At 43.0% G+C, this 17,390-nt stretch overlaps 1 protein-coding gene across 2 annotated transcripts in view; it reads right to left on the reverse strand.

Moving 5' to 3' along the window:
- Positions 1–17,390, reverse strand: part of CORO1C (coronin 1C) — a 75,908-nt gene that overhangs the window by 25,435 nt on the left and 33,083 nt on the right. For both annotated transcript variants that reach the window (XM_027044024.2, XM_027044023.2), the window contains one exon: positions 3,335–3,457. In XM_027044024.2, the coding sequence (XP_026899825.1) occupies positions 3,335–3,337 (3 nt within the window). In that variant the 5' untranslated portion in view covers positions 3,338–3,457. The remainder of the gene's footprint in view (positions 1–3,334; positions 3,458–17,390) is intronic.

Below are 17,390 nucleotides of genomic sequence, written 5' to 3' on the forward strand. Positions count from 1 at the left end.
TTTAAAAACAAATTTAATGTTTATTTATTTTTGAGAGACAGAGTGTGAGCAGGGGAGGGGCAGAGAGAGAGGGAGACACAGAACCCAAAGCAGGCTCCAGGCTCTGAGCTGTCAGCACAGAGCCTGATGCGGGGCTCGAACCCGCGAACCGTGAGATGATGACCTGGGCCAAAGCTGGACGTTTAACCGACTGAGCCGCCCAGGCGCCCCCATCAGTACATCATTTTTAAAGAGGGAGAACAGAAATAGCGCAGATTAAAAAGTTGTAGCTTTCCGGGGCTCCTGCTTGGGATTCTCTCTCTCCCTCTCTCTCTGCCCCTCCTCTACTTGGAGGATTTTCTCTCCTTCTCTCTCTCAAAATAAATAAACATTTAAAAAAAAAGTTGTGGAAACTATTTTCAGTAATCATAAACTGATTTATGGTGGTCACAACAGTATTTTTGCTTTGAATCTGTTGTATGTAATAATAATAAAGCATGAGACATGGGACAGATCAGGGCAGTCTAATTCACCCCTGCGCCCTTCAGACCCCGGATTCTCAGTATGCAAGAAGGTAGAGATGCAATAGTGAAGGTTAGATTAAAACTATATAGTCCAGAATTTTAACAGGGAATATTAAAGTGAGGTCACATGGTATCTTATCTTTAAATATATATGTATATTCTAGCCCCATTTACTGCCAAGTCTTTAAAAAGTGATCACCATGGTAACGATGACCATTCCTAGCACCCAGACTGTGATCGAGAAATTCTATTTTCCATTAAAAGAAACCAGAGCAGGGCACCCGGGTGGTTCATTAGGTTAAGCGTCCGACTTCGGCTCAGGTCATGATCTCCCGGTTCGTGGGTTCGAGCCCCGCGTCGGGCTCTGTGCTGACAGCTCAGAGCCTGGAGCCTGCTTCGAATCTGTGTCTCCCTCTCTCTCTCTGCTCCTCCCCCGCTCATGCTATGTCTGTCTGTCTGTCTGTCTCTCTCTCTCTCTCAAAAATAAACATTAAAAATTAAAAAAAAAGAAAAAAGAAAAGAAAAAAAGAAAGAAACCAGAGCTTCGGAGAGAAATGACTGATATGAAGTGTAGGTGAAGAGCTGTCCAAGATGAGCACGGAGCGCCTTACCATACCAAATACCAGGGAAGCTATCAAAAACAACCAGGGTATGTCAAAGGACGCAGGGACCTTGAACAAGTTCCTATTAACAAAGAGTGGATGACCTGGGCTTTGAGGTAAGAATTGTAATGAATCAAAACCCACGAAAGATGTTCCAATCCATGAATTCAAAATGACATGAAAGGGGGGAAAACCCTAACTGGCCGTCTTCTGAGGAAGAGAGAGAACCAATTCATTATCTTGAAAACTGAGTAAACAAAAGGAGAGATTCAAGCATCTGTCCTACTTTCCTATATGAACAGTACTACTGGCCAAATAGTAGATAAGAATTGAAAACAAAGTAACACAATTTAATATCACCATTTTGCGACCCCTAAGGATCTGCTGGATCTGGGTGCTGAACATCAACGGCTGCACGAATCATCCTGGTATCACGGGCCTCTTGATCAAAGAACGTAACACTAGCTACCATCTTGACAAGGGGATCGAGCCTGAACGTGATCACACTTCAGGATCCAGCTGCCAATTTATAGGGAATTTAGAGGACAGAGGAATATGTTGAAATGCACCATGCATGTGCAATCATCAGAAACGAAGTTGAAAGATGCAGGTCAAAGGTCGGGCTTCTTCATCAGATTCATTGTCAAGGACAAGAAAACGATGGAAGAGGAGCCAAGAGGTTACAAAAGATGTACCAAGTTCTTTAAAGTGGCAAGACTGAGCTATAGCGTCTAGAAATACACGTTTGGGTGATTAAAACCATGGAGAATGACGAGGGGGAGTAGCGGATACTTTTGGAGGGAGGGAGGTGGGGGGGGGTGTTTATGACAGGGAAGGGGCACAGGGAGAGTCTGAGAAGGCTGGCAAAGTTCTATTTCCTGACCTGGGCAGTGGTTACACGGGATTCACCTAACTGAACTCCCTTACCTGTTTATTTAGCGTGTTTTATAATAAAAAGCGTTTTTGTTTTGTTTTTGTTTTATTTTTCAGATGAATCAAACTTGCTTCTTCAAGAGAAGTTAATACTCTCAGTTTAAGATTTGGGCATCAAGGGTCTAAACAATGTTCCTTTCCTTTAGTAAAATGTGTCTGCAGCCATGAAAATGATCAATTTAGCAAGGCACACTAAGCAGAACAGTTCCTTTTAACATATTTCCTTAATATGATTTGGCTGCCAAAATTAGGACATCACAGGAGGAGCTCTCCTCAGCCAAAAGTCCATGAGGAAAAATGAGTAAATGTTTAAATGACACAGTTCAGGCATTAATTTGTTTATGTCAAATAATTTTAATAAAAAAGCCTTCCAAACACGGTTTCTAAGTCTGGCTCGGTTCACAGAAAATGAAGAGGGAAATAAGAGTGGTCTCCAAGCTCTGCACGTGACATGCGTGAGAGCGCCTGTAACTGACGTAGGCACGGCCTTCACTTAGCTCAGCTCTTAATGCATTACTCCCCATCTGTGCCTATGTTAACCTTTCAACATATTTGGGGCTAGGATTAAAAACTGATCCAAACCCACAATTACATTTCAAGGCTAAGAAGAACATAATCAAGAACAAGATGCTTGACATTAAAAAGCATCCCAAAGCCTGGTTTCACACATAATCTGCTTTTGGAATCTAAATGGGGGAATGTAAAGAACTTACTTTAAAATTCTTTCATATTGTTTGTCTACCTGAATAAGAAGGAATTTCTTAACCAGGGTCAAACTAGACAGAACACACCTTCTGATGTTAGCTTGAAAATAAGCACTTTACTTATTGCAAAACTTTTCAATTTCCCAATATATGTGATATATCCCATTTTATATGTATAACCTTTGGCATCTTATTTCACTATAAAGTTTCCATTCATGTTGGTAGTTTCTTTCCTTTTGGGGGAGGGAGAGGAGTTATGTGGTCCAGTGGCATTCACAGAATTACTGGAAGGTCATTTCACTGTCCTCAAAATCTTCCCATGGAGCAGACGTGACAACAGCCAATAAGCACGTCCACATGCACGCTCATACAAAAGAAGAAGAAAAACAATACAGTACAACCTCTTTGATAGAAGGGCTTATAAAAGGCTTGGCTACAGTTGTCCTTTCATCTCACTAAATCATGGTATAATCCAATGGACAATCAAAACTGCTATGACTTTCTGCTTTTCAAGCCTCTGCACACACATGCTTTTTGAAAGTCGTAGGTAGGTCTCACTGGCCTGTGTGCATGCCACCCCCTGGGAGCTTACCATAACCGTGCAGTCCTCTGAACCGCTGGCAATGACCTGATCGTTGTGCGGGCACCAGTCTATGTCGAGCACCGGTCCCGTGTGGCCACATACTGTAGGGTAGGATTTGTCAATTCGACCAGTCTGAAAGAAGAGAGAAACAAACGTACTGTGTAACACCAACACCACAGAGTTTGTAGGTTTGCTCAGAATCATTTTTCCTTTATTACCTCCACCCCAAACTCTCAAGTATCTATATATCACGGTCAATGTCAACTAGTAAGAACTGTCAAGTTTTATGTCCAGAAATAGCTACTGCCAAGGACATGCCACCAAATTACAAGGATCCAAATTTCTAGAACCACAAAGATTTTTATTTAATCAACTGCATTAGCAGACATAGTGAACGAGAATGCTAAATCTTTTCACCAAAATACAATTTGTAAATTATAGGTGTGTTTTTACTGTTAAAAAAAAAAAAAACTTGGTGTTACTCAAAATGTTAAATACAACTCTTAGTAAAATCAGCTAATACCCTTGAATATACAAATCACTAGTTCTGGAAATGAATGGCACTGTGAGCACACAAAGTTAGGGTAATAAAAAGAAAAGCTTTAGCTAATGCTTAGGGGCTCAATCTGTATAAGACGGTCTCAGTCTCTTTACTGTCTTTGATCAACAGAAGAGTCAGCCAGACCAACTCATTAACACTAGCTTAGATCTCACCCATTATCTAGTCCACGTCTCATTGAGAATACAATATTCAGGGGCGCCTGGGTGGTTCAGTTGGTTAAGTGTCCAACTCTTGATTTCGGCTCGGGTCATGATCTCATGGTTGGTGCAATCAAGCCCCACATCAGGCTCCATGCACAGCGTGGAGTCTGCCTGGGATTCTCTCTCTGCCCCTCCCTCACTCGTGGATGCTCTCTCTCTCTCAACGTAAACAAACATTAAAAAAACATTTTTCAATGCTGATCATAAGTAACCATCACGATATACTTACGTGACACATCTGAATCTAAAAGTCAATCTGGCTTATCAAGCCAATTTTGTGTTGACCAAGACAAATGCTATCGTAACAGGTACACAAAAGCTATTTCCTTTTTTAAACATGTTGCTGCAATCCATGCCGAGGTCCTGTATGCTCTAAAAGCGAGCGTACAACAAGGAATCATGGCCAAGCAAAACTGAACCTATTTTGTTGTTGTGCTATTCTCCTGTTAAGACAAGTCAGTACAACACTGGGGCAAGACTTCCCAGAAAATTTTCAAGATCAAGGAATTCTGTGATTTCTCCACTGTGACTCAACTGTGGAAATGTCCCGAGAAGCAATTATGCTAAACACAAAGACCACAGTACTGAGAGTCAGACAGATATGGGTTCAAATCCAGGCTCTACTGTTCAAACAGTGGCTGGCCTTAGGCAAGTCACGTAATCTGAGCTTCAGCCCATCATCTGTGAAAGGAGTGACAATAATACTCATCCCCCAGGATTACCGTAGGATTAAATGAAATAAAGTTTTTAGGTAAATCATAACTTGGTATTACAACTATCTGTATATGGTATGTAAAAAATTTAATTTCAGATATATCTCAGAGATATGGCAGGCTCTGGTACATATCAGTGCAATTAAAGTGAGTCAAATGAAGTTTTCAATTTTACTGTGTACACAAAAGTTGTATTTATACCATACGGTAGTCTATTAACTGTGCGACAGCATGATGTCTAAAAAAACACAATGCATAAACCTTAATTAGGAAGTACTTTATTGCTGAAGAACGCTAGCCATCATGTGAGCTTTCACTGAGTCATGATCACTGATCACATATAAACCATAAATGTAACAGCAACGAAAAAGTCTGAAATATTCCAAGAACGAACAAAATGTAATAGAGGCACAAAGTGAGCAAATGCTGTTGGGAAAATGGCATCGACAGACTTCCTCGATGGGGGATCGCCACAAACCTGGTTTGGGAAAAAAGAGTATCTGTGAAGTGCAATAAATGAGGTAAGCCTGTGTGGTGCCTGGAATATAGTAAATACTCAATATAAAACTACCTTTATTACTAGTTCTTCTAGTTTAATACATTGATTTACTCTATCATTAAGAAGGACAAACACGTGTCACTTATGAACTCTCATGGGGCCCAGACGCTGTGCTGAGTATTAGAGACAGAGAAGTAAACACGGCAGCCCTGTCCTGGCGGGACGTAGAGGCCGTGTCAACCACCAAATACGGTGCAGCAGAAGACATGAGCCACCGGACAAGCACAGGTGGCAGGAACACAGAAGAAGGGCATTCCGCCAGGCCTGTGGGGATCACAGTCTTCAGGGAGGTTTTCTTTCTTCTCTTTTAAGCTTATTTATTTTTAGAGAGAAGGACAGTTCAAGAGTGTGGGGGGAGGGGCTGAGAGACAGAGAGGGAGAGAGAATCTCAAGCAGGCTACACGCTGTCGGCACAGAGCCTGACGCAGTGCATGATCTCACCCACCATGAGCCAGATGCTTAACCGACTGAGCCACCCAGGCACAGAAAGGTTCTCTGCCGAGAAAAGAAGCAATTCTAAATTGAGGTGTGAAGATGGCCCTGTCCACAGACCTAAAGCCTAGGTTTTTTCACATGCTCGTTTTCTCTTGTAAATCGAATTAAACCCAGTTTGGACCTGTGGAATTGCATCGCCAGAAAAGGAATCCTAAAAGAAAGTGCCAATGAACACAGAACCTGGGTGTTATAAGGAGGGCCACACGGGTCATTTACAGGCAGCAAAGCACAGATGGCTGAGAAGCAGACTGCCTGGGCTGGCGTCACGACTCTGTCAGGTTCCAGCTCTGATGCCCTGGCCAAAATGACTTCACCTCTCCACCTCATCTCCTCATCTGTAAACTGAGAATGTCGTGATTCCTTCTATACGAGCTGATGTAAAGACAAATTGAAGGTAATCCAGGTAAACTACTTTCCCAGCACCTGCAGGGCTCAATAAACATCACCCCAAATTCAACAACTGCTGGAATCCACTCTGTCATATCCCTGATCCCATCTCTCCTTAAAGAAGCAACTGCTGCTGAGGCCTCTAGCCAGGTTGTTTTCCCTATTTTCCATACTGCATCCTCACAAAAACCGTGTGAGTGACCCAGCCCGGAAGCTACTACTCCCTGTAATATTCTATTTCTCATGCAGGTGGCGGTGGACTCGCAGGTGTTCATTTTACAGTAATACTGTGATATACGTAAGATGTAATTGTAGTATCAACATCTTGAACCCACCAGCTAAAAGACAGCATGTCTCAGATTTGATTACAACCAGCTACAAGACATATGTTAAAAGTAATAAAGGAACTAAGTTAAAAAATAAAAAGGTAGGGGTGCCTGGGTGACTCAGAGTGTCCAAATCTTGATTTCGGCTCAGGACGTGATTCCCAGGGTTGTGGGACCGAGCCCCAAGTCAGGCTCTGCACTGCACATGGAGCCTGCTTGGGATTCTCTCCTCCCCCCCCATCCGCCCCTCTCCCCCGCTCATGCTCTCTCTCTCTAAAACAAACAAAAAACAAGAAAACTAAAAAGTAATTAAAGCAGGGGAAGGCCGTAAAAATATATGCCAAATAGCTGAGTGAGGACAGACTTTAAGGTAGAATGCACTATTAAAGATTAATGTCACTGTATAATATTGAAACAATTCACTGGGATGCTAAAGGCACTAGGAAGTCTAATTCCTCTAACTGCACAAATTCAAAATATTTATAGCAAAAGCTGAGAGAACTATGAAGAGAAAATGACAAAGTCATAATCTTAAGAGATTTTAACAAAGACTCACTCTCAAGGAAACAGACAAAAATTAGTATGAATATAGAAGACTTTAACAAAAGTCACAGGCTTTGGGGCTCCTGGGTGGCTCAGTCGGTTAAGCCTCTAACTTTAGCTCAGGTCACGATCTCACGGTTCATGGGTTAGAGCCCTGCATTGGGCTCTGTGCTGACAGCTCGGAACCTGGAGCCTGCTTCGGATTCTGTGTCTGTCTCTCTCTCTCAAAACCAAATAAACACTGGGGGAAAAAAAGTAACAAGATTTATCTAATGGATATATCTAGCCTTGGAGCCAATATTTAAAAATGAACATTTTTTTTCAAGCACACATTAAACATTACCTTTTTTAAATGACCAATTAGGATACCACAAAGCAAATCTCACAAAATACCAAGAAATCAATACCTCATAGTGCATGTTCAGAGTGCAATGCAATTCAATTAAAAATTAATAGAAAAAATATGAACCAAAAATCCCTAAGGCATCTGAAAATTTTTTTAATTTACTAAATAATTCACATAGAAAGTCATAATGGCCGATAGAAATGTTAAAACTGATCAATAAATACATGACGTTTCATAACTTGTGGGAGAGGGCTAAAACAGATCTTAACGGTAAATCAATTAGCTTTAAATGCACATATACAGAAAGTCTGAAAATTAAGGAGCTGATAATAAGCACATGAAAAGGTTGCCGTATTTTTATATAGAGCACACGCAAAGAATGTAAAATTATGAAAAGAAATTAACAAAAAAGAAAATAAATAATAAGCCACATCAACACAATAGGATAGATTAAGAAAGAAGAGAAAGCACAAATACCAGCAATTTAACAAGAGACATAACTTACAAATATGGTGTAAATTCACATAATATGAAAATACTAGGAATAACATCTGATAATAAATTTTAAAACACCAAATGAAAGAGGCAATCTCCTAGAAAAAAACATACCAAAAAATTGTCAATAAATAAAAAACCTGAATAGACCAATAGCCATAAAAGACCAGTAACAAAAGTCCACATACTACCTACCTCCCCATGAATCTAATCACGTAATACCAAAGGCCACTAGGCCCACGTGGTTTTACAGGAGAGCTTTACCAAACACTCAAGGAAGAGATCAGCTCAGACAAAACTTCCCAGAGAACAGAAAAGAGCAGTAACGCTCAACCCCTCACTTAAGGACTGTACCACCCTGATAACAAAGGACGGTATGACAAAGAGAAACTGAAGCCTACATGACAAACACCGTTGCGAACTCCCTTCAAGAACAACAAAAAAACATAAGCAGAGTGCAGACAAGTTGCAGACAGAGACAATACATATGCAACATCCATATCCAACAAAGTCAACAAACAACCTAACAGAATGATGGCAAACGACAGGAGCACAGGAGCACTGAATTCACGGAGAAGTAAACTTGAAAAGCCCATACAGATGTATGAAAAGATACTTGGTCTCACTCAGTGAACTAGAAATTAAAATGCTATGGTAACACCTTATACCTATTAAAACTGGCAACAATTTAGAAGCCTAATTACAAGTGTTGGCAAGGATGTCAGGAAAGAGGAATTCCAAACAACCGTTCACCGAAGGCTCCTGCTCCGATTCTTTTTGAGAGCAATCTGGAAACAGGGAGAGGTGAAGCTGCCCACCCCTGAGCAATACCATTTGAGGTGGTCTGTGGGAAAGAAAGGTTCCCGTATTTGCACAGAAAGGATATTAACCACAGCATCACTGGGAATGGTGAAAAAAGCAGAAGCAATTTAACTGTCCTTGGTATGGAAATAAATACCACTTACACAAAAGTTTAACACACACAAAAATCAGTCTATGTACAGATGCATACATACACATGTAGTAAAAGTACACAAATAGAATACATACCAACTTCGAGGAAATGATTACCTCTGGTGAAGGAGAAGTGGAAAAAAGGGGAATGGTATTTTAGTTACATCTGTTATGCTTTATTGTTTTTTAAAAAATGGGAGGTAGGAAACAAACATGGTAAAATATTAACATCTGTTTAATCTTGTGGGTGAGTACATGAGTGTCCTAGTATTTTGTCTCCTATCTTAAAAAATAATTTAAAAAAGAAAAAAACTTTACTCCCTGGGGAAAAAAGTTTTTGTATCTGAATTGTTTTATCTTTGCATTCTTAGGCTCTGCCCAGCAAACCACGTCTGGCATCTTTGATGGCAAAGTACAGTTACTAAACTCTGAGCTTCCAAGGACATCAAATAATTTTTTCTAATACAAGTTGTTCTTAATTATACTGTGAAACTTACTAAATGACTTTTTTTTTTAGGTTAAAATTACACAATCGTGGCTTAAAGATACCGTTCAGTCAAGGCAGACATTTGAGAATAGTAAGTAGTAAGCCTCTCTTCCACTCTCAGCTCAGTGCTGACAAGTCCAGAGCATCAAAGTATTAAAGAGCCGAATGTTTTCACAGGAACTTGAATCCCAGTGAAAGGGCAACTGCTACCAACTGCCCTCCTTCCCATCAAAGCCAAATAAGAAGAAAACTTGCGAACCCTTTCAGAATGCTTATGTTACATGGTAGGAACCGTACGAAGACCTTTCTATCTTCATTCTCACCAAGCTGCTTCATGATATAGCTTCTTTACTGTCCCCATTTTCTAAATAAAGAAATGGAGTGAAGCAGCACAGACCTAAAGCATCAGTGACGATCCATCCGTACTAGATTTCCATAGGGCAGGAAAATTCCCACTAGGCCATGGGTTGTGAAAAAGGCACAACAGTAATGTTAAAACTATTGGCAGCTGGTCATCAGAAATAGAGCTCATAAAAATGATATCCTGCTACCAGCTGTTTCCTCTGGTTATAAACATCATCACAAAGCCTTACAACAAATAAAACAGGGAAAGTGGCATCATATTGCAGCAGAACAAAAAGGCCATCGACTACATGTCTGATAGTGATAAAGGAACAAAAAAGGAAGAAAGTGTGAGAAGAACTGGCATCTTAATGGCACACTTGGGGCACCTGGATGGCTCAGTTGGTGCAGTGTCCAACTCTTGATTTCGGCTCAGGTCATGATCTCAGGGGCTCAGCTTGAGCCCCACTTTGACTACTTGCTGGGCATGGAGCCTGCGCTCTCTTTCTAAAAAGAAAAAAAATTTTTGAAAAAATTTTGAAAAAAATAAATGTGCCCTAATCGTTTTACATACAGGATGTACGTAAATCAATCAAGGGTCAGCGATCACGATTTCAAGGGCTTACACTTGAGTATCTTCTTACCCATAATAAAATCAATTAAGAGAAAAGCACAACATATTTTACCCTATAAGTATATGTTATTAAAAGGGCAGAGCTGGGCACTTATAGACTGCTGAGAGCTCGGTACAAGGAAACTGAAAGAAACCATACAACAGTGGCCGTATACGATAAAGATGTGGACGCACCGTTCTGAGAAACATTTTGCACTAGCATTTAATGAGAATGTATTTCTCATTCCTACCCATGACGCATCCTCATTCGTCATCCGGTCAATGAACCGAGGCATCCATGTCTAATTGCTGGCGTGTGGGGGGCCATTCAAAAGAGACACCCACTGTAAGTCAGGCTGGCAACATGGCTCACCTGAGCTTCTAAGCAGCAAATGTAAATAAATGCAGAGGCTGGAAAGAAGAGTTACAAGAATTTAATGCCAGCCCCCCCACCCTTTTTGTTTTAATTAAATGGTGGTTTATTTTAAGAACTACCTATCAATTTTCCAAGGCTCCTATAGAGAGTAATTTCATTTACTAACAAATCAGGTCACTGTCTCATTAAGGATGTGTCACACCTCAGCTGCATCATCTAGAATATTCCCACTTTTCTAGCATGGAATTGAAAGTGTAGCTGAGAATAGTCTGTCACTCTTTAGACTCCCTGCTTTAAATAATGTGTACAAATTCATTGATTACTTACTAGTCCCAGCCACTTGCCATGAGAGAACTCTATGTACACCTCTCTAGCTAAAACTCCAAGTGGTGGGAATTGCCAGCAAGTCAACTCAAGGGGCAAAAAATGACCCAGGTTACCAAAGGCTCTGGCCCCGAGCCTCGTTCACACACTTGGGGAATACTAGTGGACTAGGTCAGGGCACCGAGTTATGCACTATCATTATCTGAAAGATCCTTTGGCCTGCCCGGGGCCCAGCAACATGAGCCCCAGGGAAAATTCAGCCTCCAAAGGGCGTGTACAGCTGGCACAAGGCAGAGGTGTGACAGCACAATTTCCATGTGGCTGGCCCGAGCTGAGGCTGATGGCTTTGACATGTTCCAGCCACCAATCCGCATCGTGGCAGAAAACCACCTAGACACCAGCATTATCATTTCCTCTGGGTTTGGGGAAAGTTCTCAAAAATTTCAAAGCAGCCACAAAACTCAAAAGAGCTCCTGGAAAACTGATGCTTCAACTAAACCCAAAGTTAGGCAACACTTTCCTCCAACAGGCATGTTTGGAGAGGGGAAAGTGAAATCAAAATTTAAGCACCAGTAAATGTATTCTCTAACTGCTCTAAGAAGGAACACTTGTAATTTTAAATAACTTTGCAAACACATTCCTCCTGAGGTATACATACAAAATGCAGTGTAACTCTTATGACATGATAGTCCCAGTTGTTCAAGACATTTCCCATCCATTTCAATGGGAAACCGTAACTGTCCCACCTACATCTACCAGTGCACCTTACTTCTCACACCTCATGTCAAAAAGGAACCCCTACTGGGGCACTTGGGTGCCTCGGGTCAGTTATGAATCCAACGATTTCAGCTCAGGTTATGATCTCACAGTTTGTGGGACTGAGCCGTGCATGTTGGGCTCTGCACTGACAGCACGGAGCCTGCTTGGGGTTTCTCTCTCTCGCTCTGCCCCTCTCTCTCAAAAGAAATACATAAAAACTTTAAAACATACACACACAAAGGAATCCATACTTAAGAAGTGAACTCATCCTACATGCTGAGGGCAGTACTGAGCAACCAAAACGCTCTAAATATCTACGGATAAATATGTACAGTAGTCCTCTTGCATATTTGTTCCTATAAAGGAGCTCCACTCTGGGATGTGTCTTTAAAGGAGCTAATGGTGGCTCAGTCCGTGAAGTGTCCAACTTTGGCTCAGGTCATGATCTCACAGTTCATGAGTTTGAGCCCCACGTAGGGCTCCGTGCTGACAGCGCAGAGACTGCTTCAGATCTTCTGTCTCTCTCTGTCTGTCCCTTCCCCGCTCTCTCTCTAGTAAGTAAGTAAATAAATAAATAAATAAATGGAGCTAATGGTATAGCTCAGATGAACCAGCAGACATTTTCACCCTCCCAAACTCCAAAGTCAACAGTAGGAAGCTGCCAACATGACCTCTGCATTCTATAAAAGATCATTCAGAATAACTGTTTCTTGATGTAACAACGACCCCTCACATGACAAACATTTTCAATCCACACATTAGCTTGCTCGCTCTGGGAGCATCTAATGGATGGCTCTTTCAAAATGTTACCATTCGGTACAGCTACCCAGCACTTTGCCCAGCAGGCTCATTCTCATGATAACACAGGTTTCCAAAAAGTTAATAAACTCCCACGGTGTTAAAAAGTGACGTGTTGGGGCGCCTGGGTGGCTCAGTCGGTTAGGCGTCCGACTTCGGCTCAGGTCATGATCTCGCAGTGCGTGAGTTCGAGCCCCGCGTCGGGCTCTGTGCTGACAGCTTAGAGCCTGGAGCCTGTTTCAGATTCTGTGTCTCCCTCTCTCTCTCTGACCCTCCCCCGTTCATGCTCTGTCTCTAGCTCAAAAATAAATAAACGTTAAAAAAATAAAAAATAAATTTAAAAAAAGTGACACGTTAATTTTATCAGTCAAATCAAGCATTCCCCCGTAAGACGCTCCTTCTGCATACGACGTCTTTCCAGCTGACGTCCTGGCATTCAGCAATGCGGTCACCCACACTGTTCCAGGGTGCTGGCTTCTGAGAACAGTCCACACCATCCCTCTTGGCTGGTCCGGCACGGCAGCATCCCAGCGCCTTTCCAGCTTCGGACCTACAGTCATTTTATCCAGCCGCTTCATGACCCATCATTATAATCTGTGCTTATTATCCAGACGGGCTATTCTACCCTCGGATGTAAGGGTCTAACACAACCACTACCCTATCCTGAATCAAGGAACAAGAGACAAAGATTTTGCAAACTGTCTGTCCCTATTTTATCTTCGCATAAGTTTTTATTTTAGGAAAAAATGTTAATCAAAATCACTTTATATGCCCAAAGTTCAATAACTTTGTCATTCCGTCCATACATTTGAGGATCTTTTTTGTAAGGCACTGACAATAACTCCTTGCTGGCCTTGGAGGGACACACTGAGAACTCCCCAACTCCGTAAGGAGGACGGGAAGTCAAGCAAATGCTCAGAAGCTAAGGAAAAGTTTTCCGCCAGGCAGAAGGGCTCCATACACACCGTGTGGAATTCAAAGGAGTCCAAAAAGGATGTCTATTAAAGTGGGCTTTCTGGTTTTTCAACTACCTTTCTCTGGTATCAGTATTCTTTACGTAGATACACGCTCTGCTGAAATCTCTTCAGGCCCTGCTGCTTCACACGAAGATAGCTGGGGAGAGGCACAGGTGATGAGACAGGGACTTCCACGGCAGACTGGAAAGCCTGAGGCACACGATATCTGACTTGTGGACAAGCTGGTCACCAAGAGGGATAGCTCCTGACCCAGGAGTAGTACATTCGGAGGAGGTTTTACTTTAAGAGAACCAAAAACACCAACCTTGAGGGTAAGCGGAGGTGCCCTGGAATAAAACACACAGATTGGGTTACCCAGTCCTGGAAAGTAAGCCAGACACTCGAGCTGCCAGGGAGAGGCAGGGCGCTTCTGCAGAGGCCTCACCTGCCTGTGAGCGAAAAACAACAGTCTTCACGGGTACGAGAGAAAATGCCAAACAGATTATTTTGGTTATCACGGGCCCTCTTTAAAACCTGGGTCTAATACTGCATAGACCATTTTAAAAGTCCTCATTAAGAATCTGAGGGAAGTTACTGTAAAACTATTGATTTCATTATCAGAAAGCAAAAACAGTGGAAGTGAACGTCTCCTTACTCAACTGCACCCAAATATGTAATCGGGAATAGACACTGTATTTCCTAACAAAAAATCTGTAAAGTGAAAACTTCATCACTACAGACACGTAATTCCAAACACTTCTGGTCTGAGAACAAACAAAAAACTAGGAACCCCAGATGAGGTGGAATCTAGTCAAAATAAAATTCAGCTTGAAAGCAGAAGGTGAAAAGCAAAATAACTATTGATATAACTGCAAATCGAGGAAATTAAACATTCAGTATCAAACCAGAAAGCAGAGTAATCGCTTGCTTGTACTAAGCAAATGACACTGGAGGAGTCTCCCCCGGGACCCTCTGTGAATGACGAGGCGTTCCAGAGCTACCACCCCTTTCGATCCCAGCTCTGCACGGGTTTACATCCAAGCTTCAGAATAAAAATCCACCCTCCCTCAAGTAAGTAAGGATGAAAACCAGAAAAATAGTGTAAGTTGTTTTTTGGGTTTTTTTTTTAAGGCAGATGCCTTGGGTTCCATGGCAGAGGCAGTTCACACCTTGCAGCAGTTACAAACACGCAGGACGGGAGGACAGACCCAATTCAGCAGACTGTATCATTTACTCATGACTGACAAAGCTCAGCCAGAAAAGAAACCCAAGTCACCGTTCCTCTAAGAGAGCCAACACGTGCTCCATCACTCACCCCTCCCAGCTCAGCCTCCCCTGGACTCAACTCAGGTCCCACCCCTAACGAGCACAGATATTCAACTCGGCAGCAGGAAATTTGCTGCACATGGTTATAAGGAGGCTTCTGGACAAATCAGGACTGCAGATGTTTGTCCACTAAACCCTGGGTCTATTTCAGAGTAATCTGAGTTCAGAAACCTTTTCTGTGCCTCTTCCCCAGACTTAGGTTATAACGTTTGGACGCCGAGGGCTTCTGCAGGCAGCACTGGCCCGTGTGCTCAGCCCAGATTCACGCTCCAAAAAACCAGCAAAGAGTTAAATGTTCTTTGCACTTGACTCAGTGGCTTCCCTTCACCACACACTCCCAGATCCCACCATTCTGTGAGCCACCAAGCAGCCAATCAAAGCAAAGGAAGGAAATTATCCTGGCCGGCTGACAGCCCCAGAGCTCTGATGGCCATATATGGTAAAAACCACTGTCAGAGCCCTGTCAGGCCTGCGGGCCGGCTGCTGTGGACAGATCAGTGAACTGCAGCGGCAGGAGAAGCCGGCCAAGGAAACGTACAAAGTACAAAGGACGGGCTGCCTGCTCATCTCCAGGGGAGGAGGATGGGGAGGGGAGGGGGGAAGCCGTCATCTGCCAGGGCACACTCTGAGTCACAGCCACTCACTGTAATCAAAAATAGCCCCGGGGTACATTGTGAGGTTCCTTCTGCCAGGATTCTGTGCTCCGTTGTTAACTGGGGGTGAGCAGTGTATCCCCCCGCCATGAGCCCCTACAGCAAGACTGTGGCAAACAGTCACTGGGAGAAAATGAAAGGGCCCTTCTGTGGCACTTCATGTGGTAATGAGGCCGTACAGTGCTCGTGTGGCTGGCGGCTCGTGACATAATTTGGAAGTCATTGTTCTGCACCTGGTGCCCTTCCCCTGCATCCTCCTCCCCCCACCCCTGCCTCCCAGCCTTTCAAGGCCCATACAATCGACAGTTTTAAGGTGCTCAGGGCATCAGACAGCGTCTATTTCAGGAGGCGTGAATGGGCATCCCATGACACATCAGGATACTAGCACTGAATAAAATTATTCCCTGCCCGTGACACCAAAGCTACCATGTGCCAAACGTCCACATCTGTACAAAGGGCTACTGGCGTCGCTACCCTTGTCCAAAACGGATCACTGTTATTTGTGGGAATGGAAATTGCCTGTCAGCCGTGTACAGTAAGGGGGAGACGCAGCCAATGCAAATCCAGCAGGTGCTGGCAGTGACTGGGGGTCATGGAGAAAAGCACCATCAGGAGACTGGCGTCCCTTTGGAACTAGCCCGTGAAAGAAGGCACTTATCAGCACGGTGCCTGGCGCTTAAAGGACACCCTCAGTAATGTGAAGTGCTGCGAGATCTCCTCGCTGTGGCCGTGTCCTCGAGGCACGGTACAGACCCAGTATTTTCCAAACCCTATGACAATTCTCTGAACTGACAGAACCAAAGCCCTGACGAGCAAGCGTTTTGTTATTAAGCCTTCTAACCCCAGAGAAAGAATGCAAAGGATTAAGTATCAATTAGACCACAGTTTCTATATCAAAACAAAAACAAAAACAAAAAAATCTTTCGCACTCAGTGGGGGAAAACGTTCATCAAAAATATACACGATATACATGTACCAATCAAATAAAGACTCAGAGACCCAGGTTCTAATCCACGAAAGACCCCACAGCTCTGGGCAATCACTCAATCTGAGTTTTGATTTCCGCAACTACAGAACACAGGGATGAAAGCCACCCTAACCAGTGCAAAAACTAAGACACCATGTATGAAGGGGACCCTCCAAGCACATTCTGATGTCACACCCGAGTCTCATTTTTATGAATATGACATGACGTCACTGCCTTCTCCTGAGGAAGAAACAGGAACGATGCTGTGTTGATCCAGTTATGACAATCCTAAAATGGAGAACGGTGCTGCTTATTTTCTGGTTCTTGGAATGAAAGAATTGGTGTTTCTACCTGTCACCTCCTCTTAATCCCTCTGATGGAACGTCCCATTTCACCAGTTTCACCAAACACCCACCTCCACTCCCCAAGATCCAGGAATCTGAGGGAGAATGTGGCTCCCACCTCATTCTCTGTCCTTCTGGGAACAGAGCACCTCTTCAAACTCATCAGTTTAGCGAATTGCCTGGGCTCCTCTTCTGTTTCATCCCTGGCTCCTACACACAGGAGAAACCTGAATTCCAGTAGAACCTTCTCTGTGATGTCTTCCTTGATTTAGGAGCCTCAGCTGGAACTCATCTCTCATCACTGTGTCAGACAACTTTATGTGCACACAAAGCTCCTCACTGGAGAGATCAAGGTTAACCATTACCAAAGCTTTTTAAGAGCAAGAGCCCAGCAAAGGTCCTGGCGTTGAGCAGGTACTCAAACATCTAAGGACTGAGTATGAATAGGTGGACGAATAAATAAGATTTTTTTAAGGTATTGCTTTAAAGAGGCTCTTAAAAACTGAAAACAAACTGAGGGTTGATGGGGGTGGGAGGGAG

The sequence above is a fragment of the Acinonyx jubatus genome, chromosome D3, assembly GCF_027475565.1.
Source record: "Acinonyx jubatus isolate Ajub_Pintada_27869175 chromosome D3, VMU_Ajub_asm_v1.0, whole genome shotgun sequence".
Taxonomy (NCBI): Eukaryota; Metazoa; Chordata; class Mammalia; order Carnivora; family Felidae; genus Acinonyx; species Acinonyx jubatus.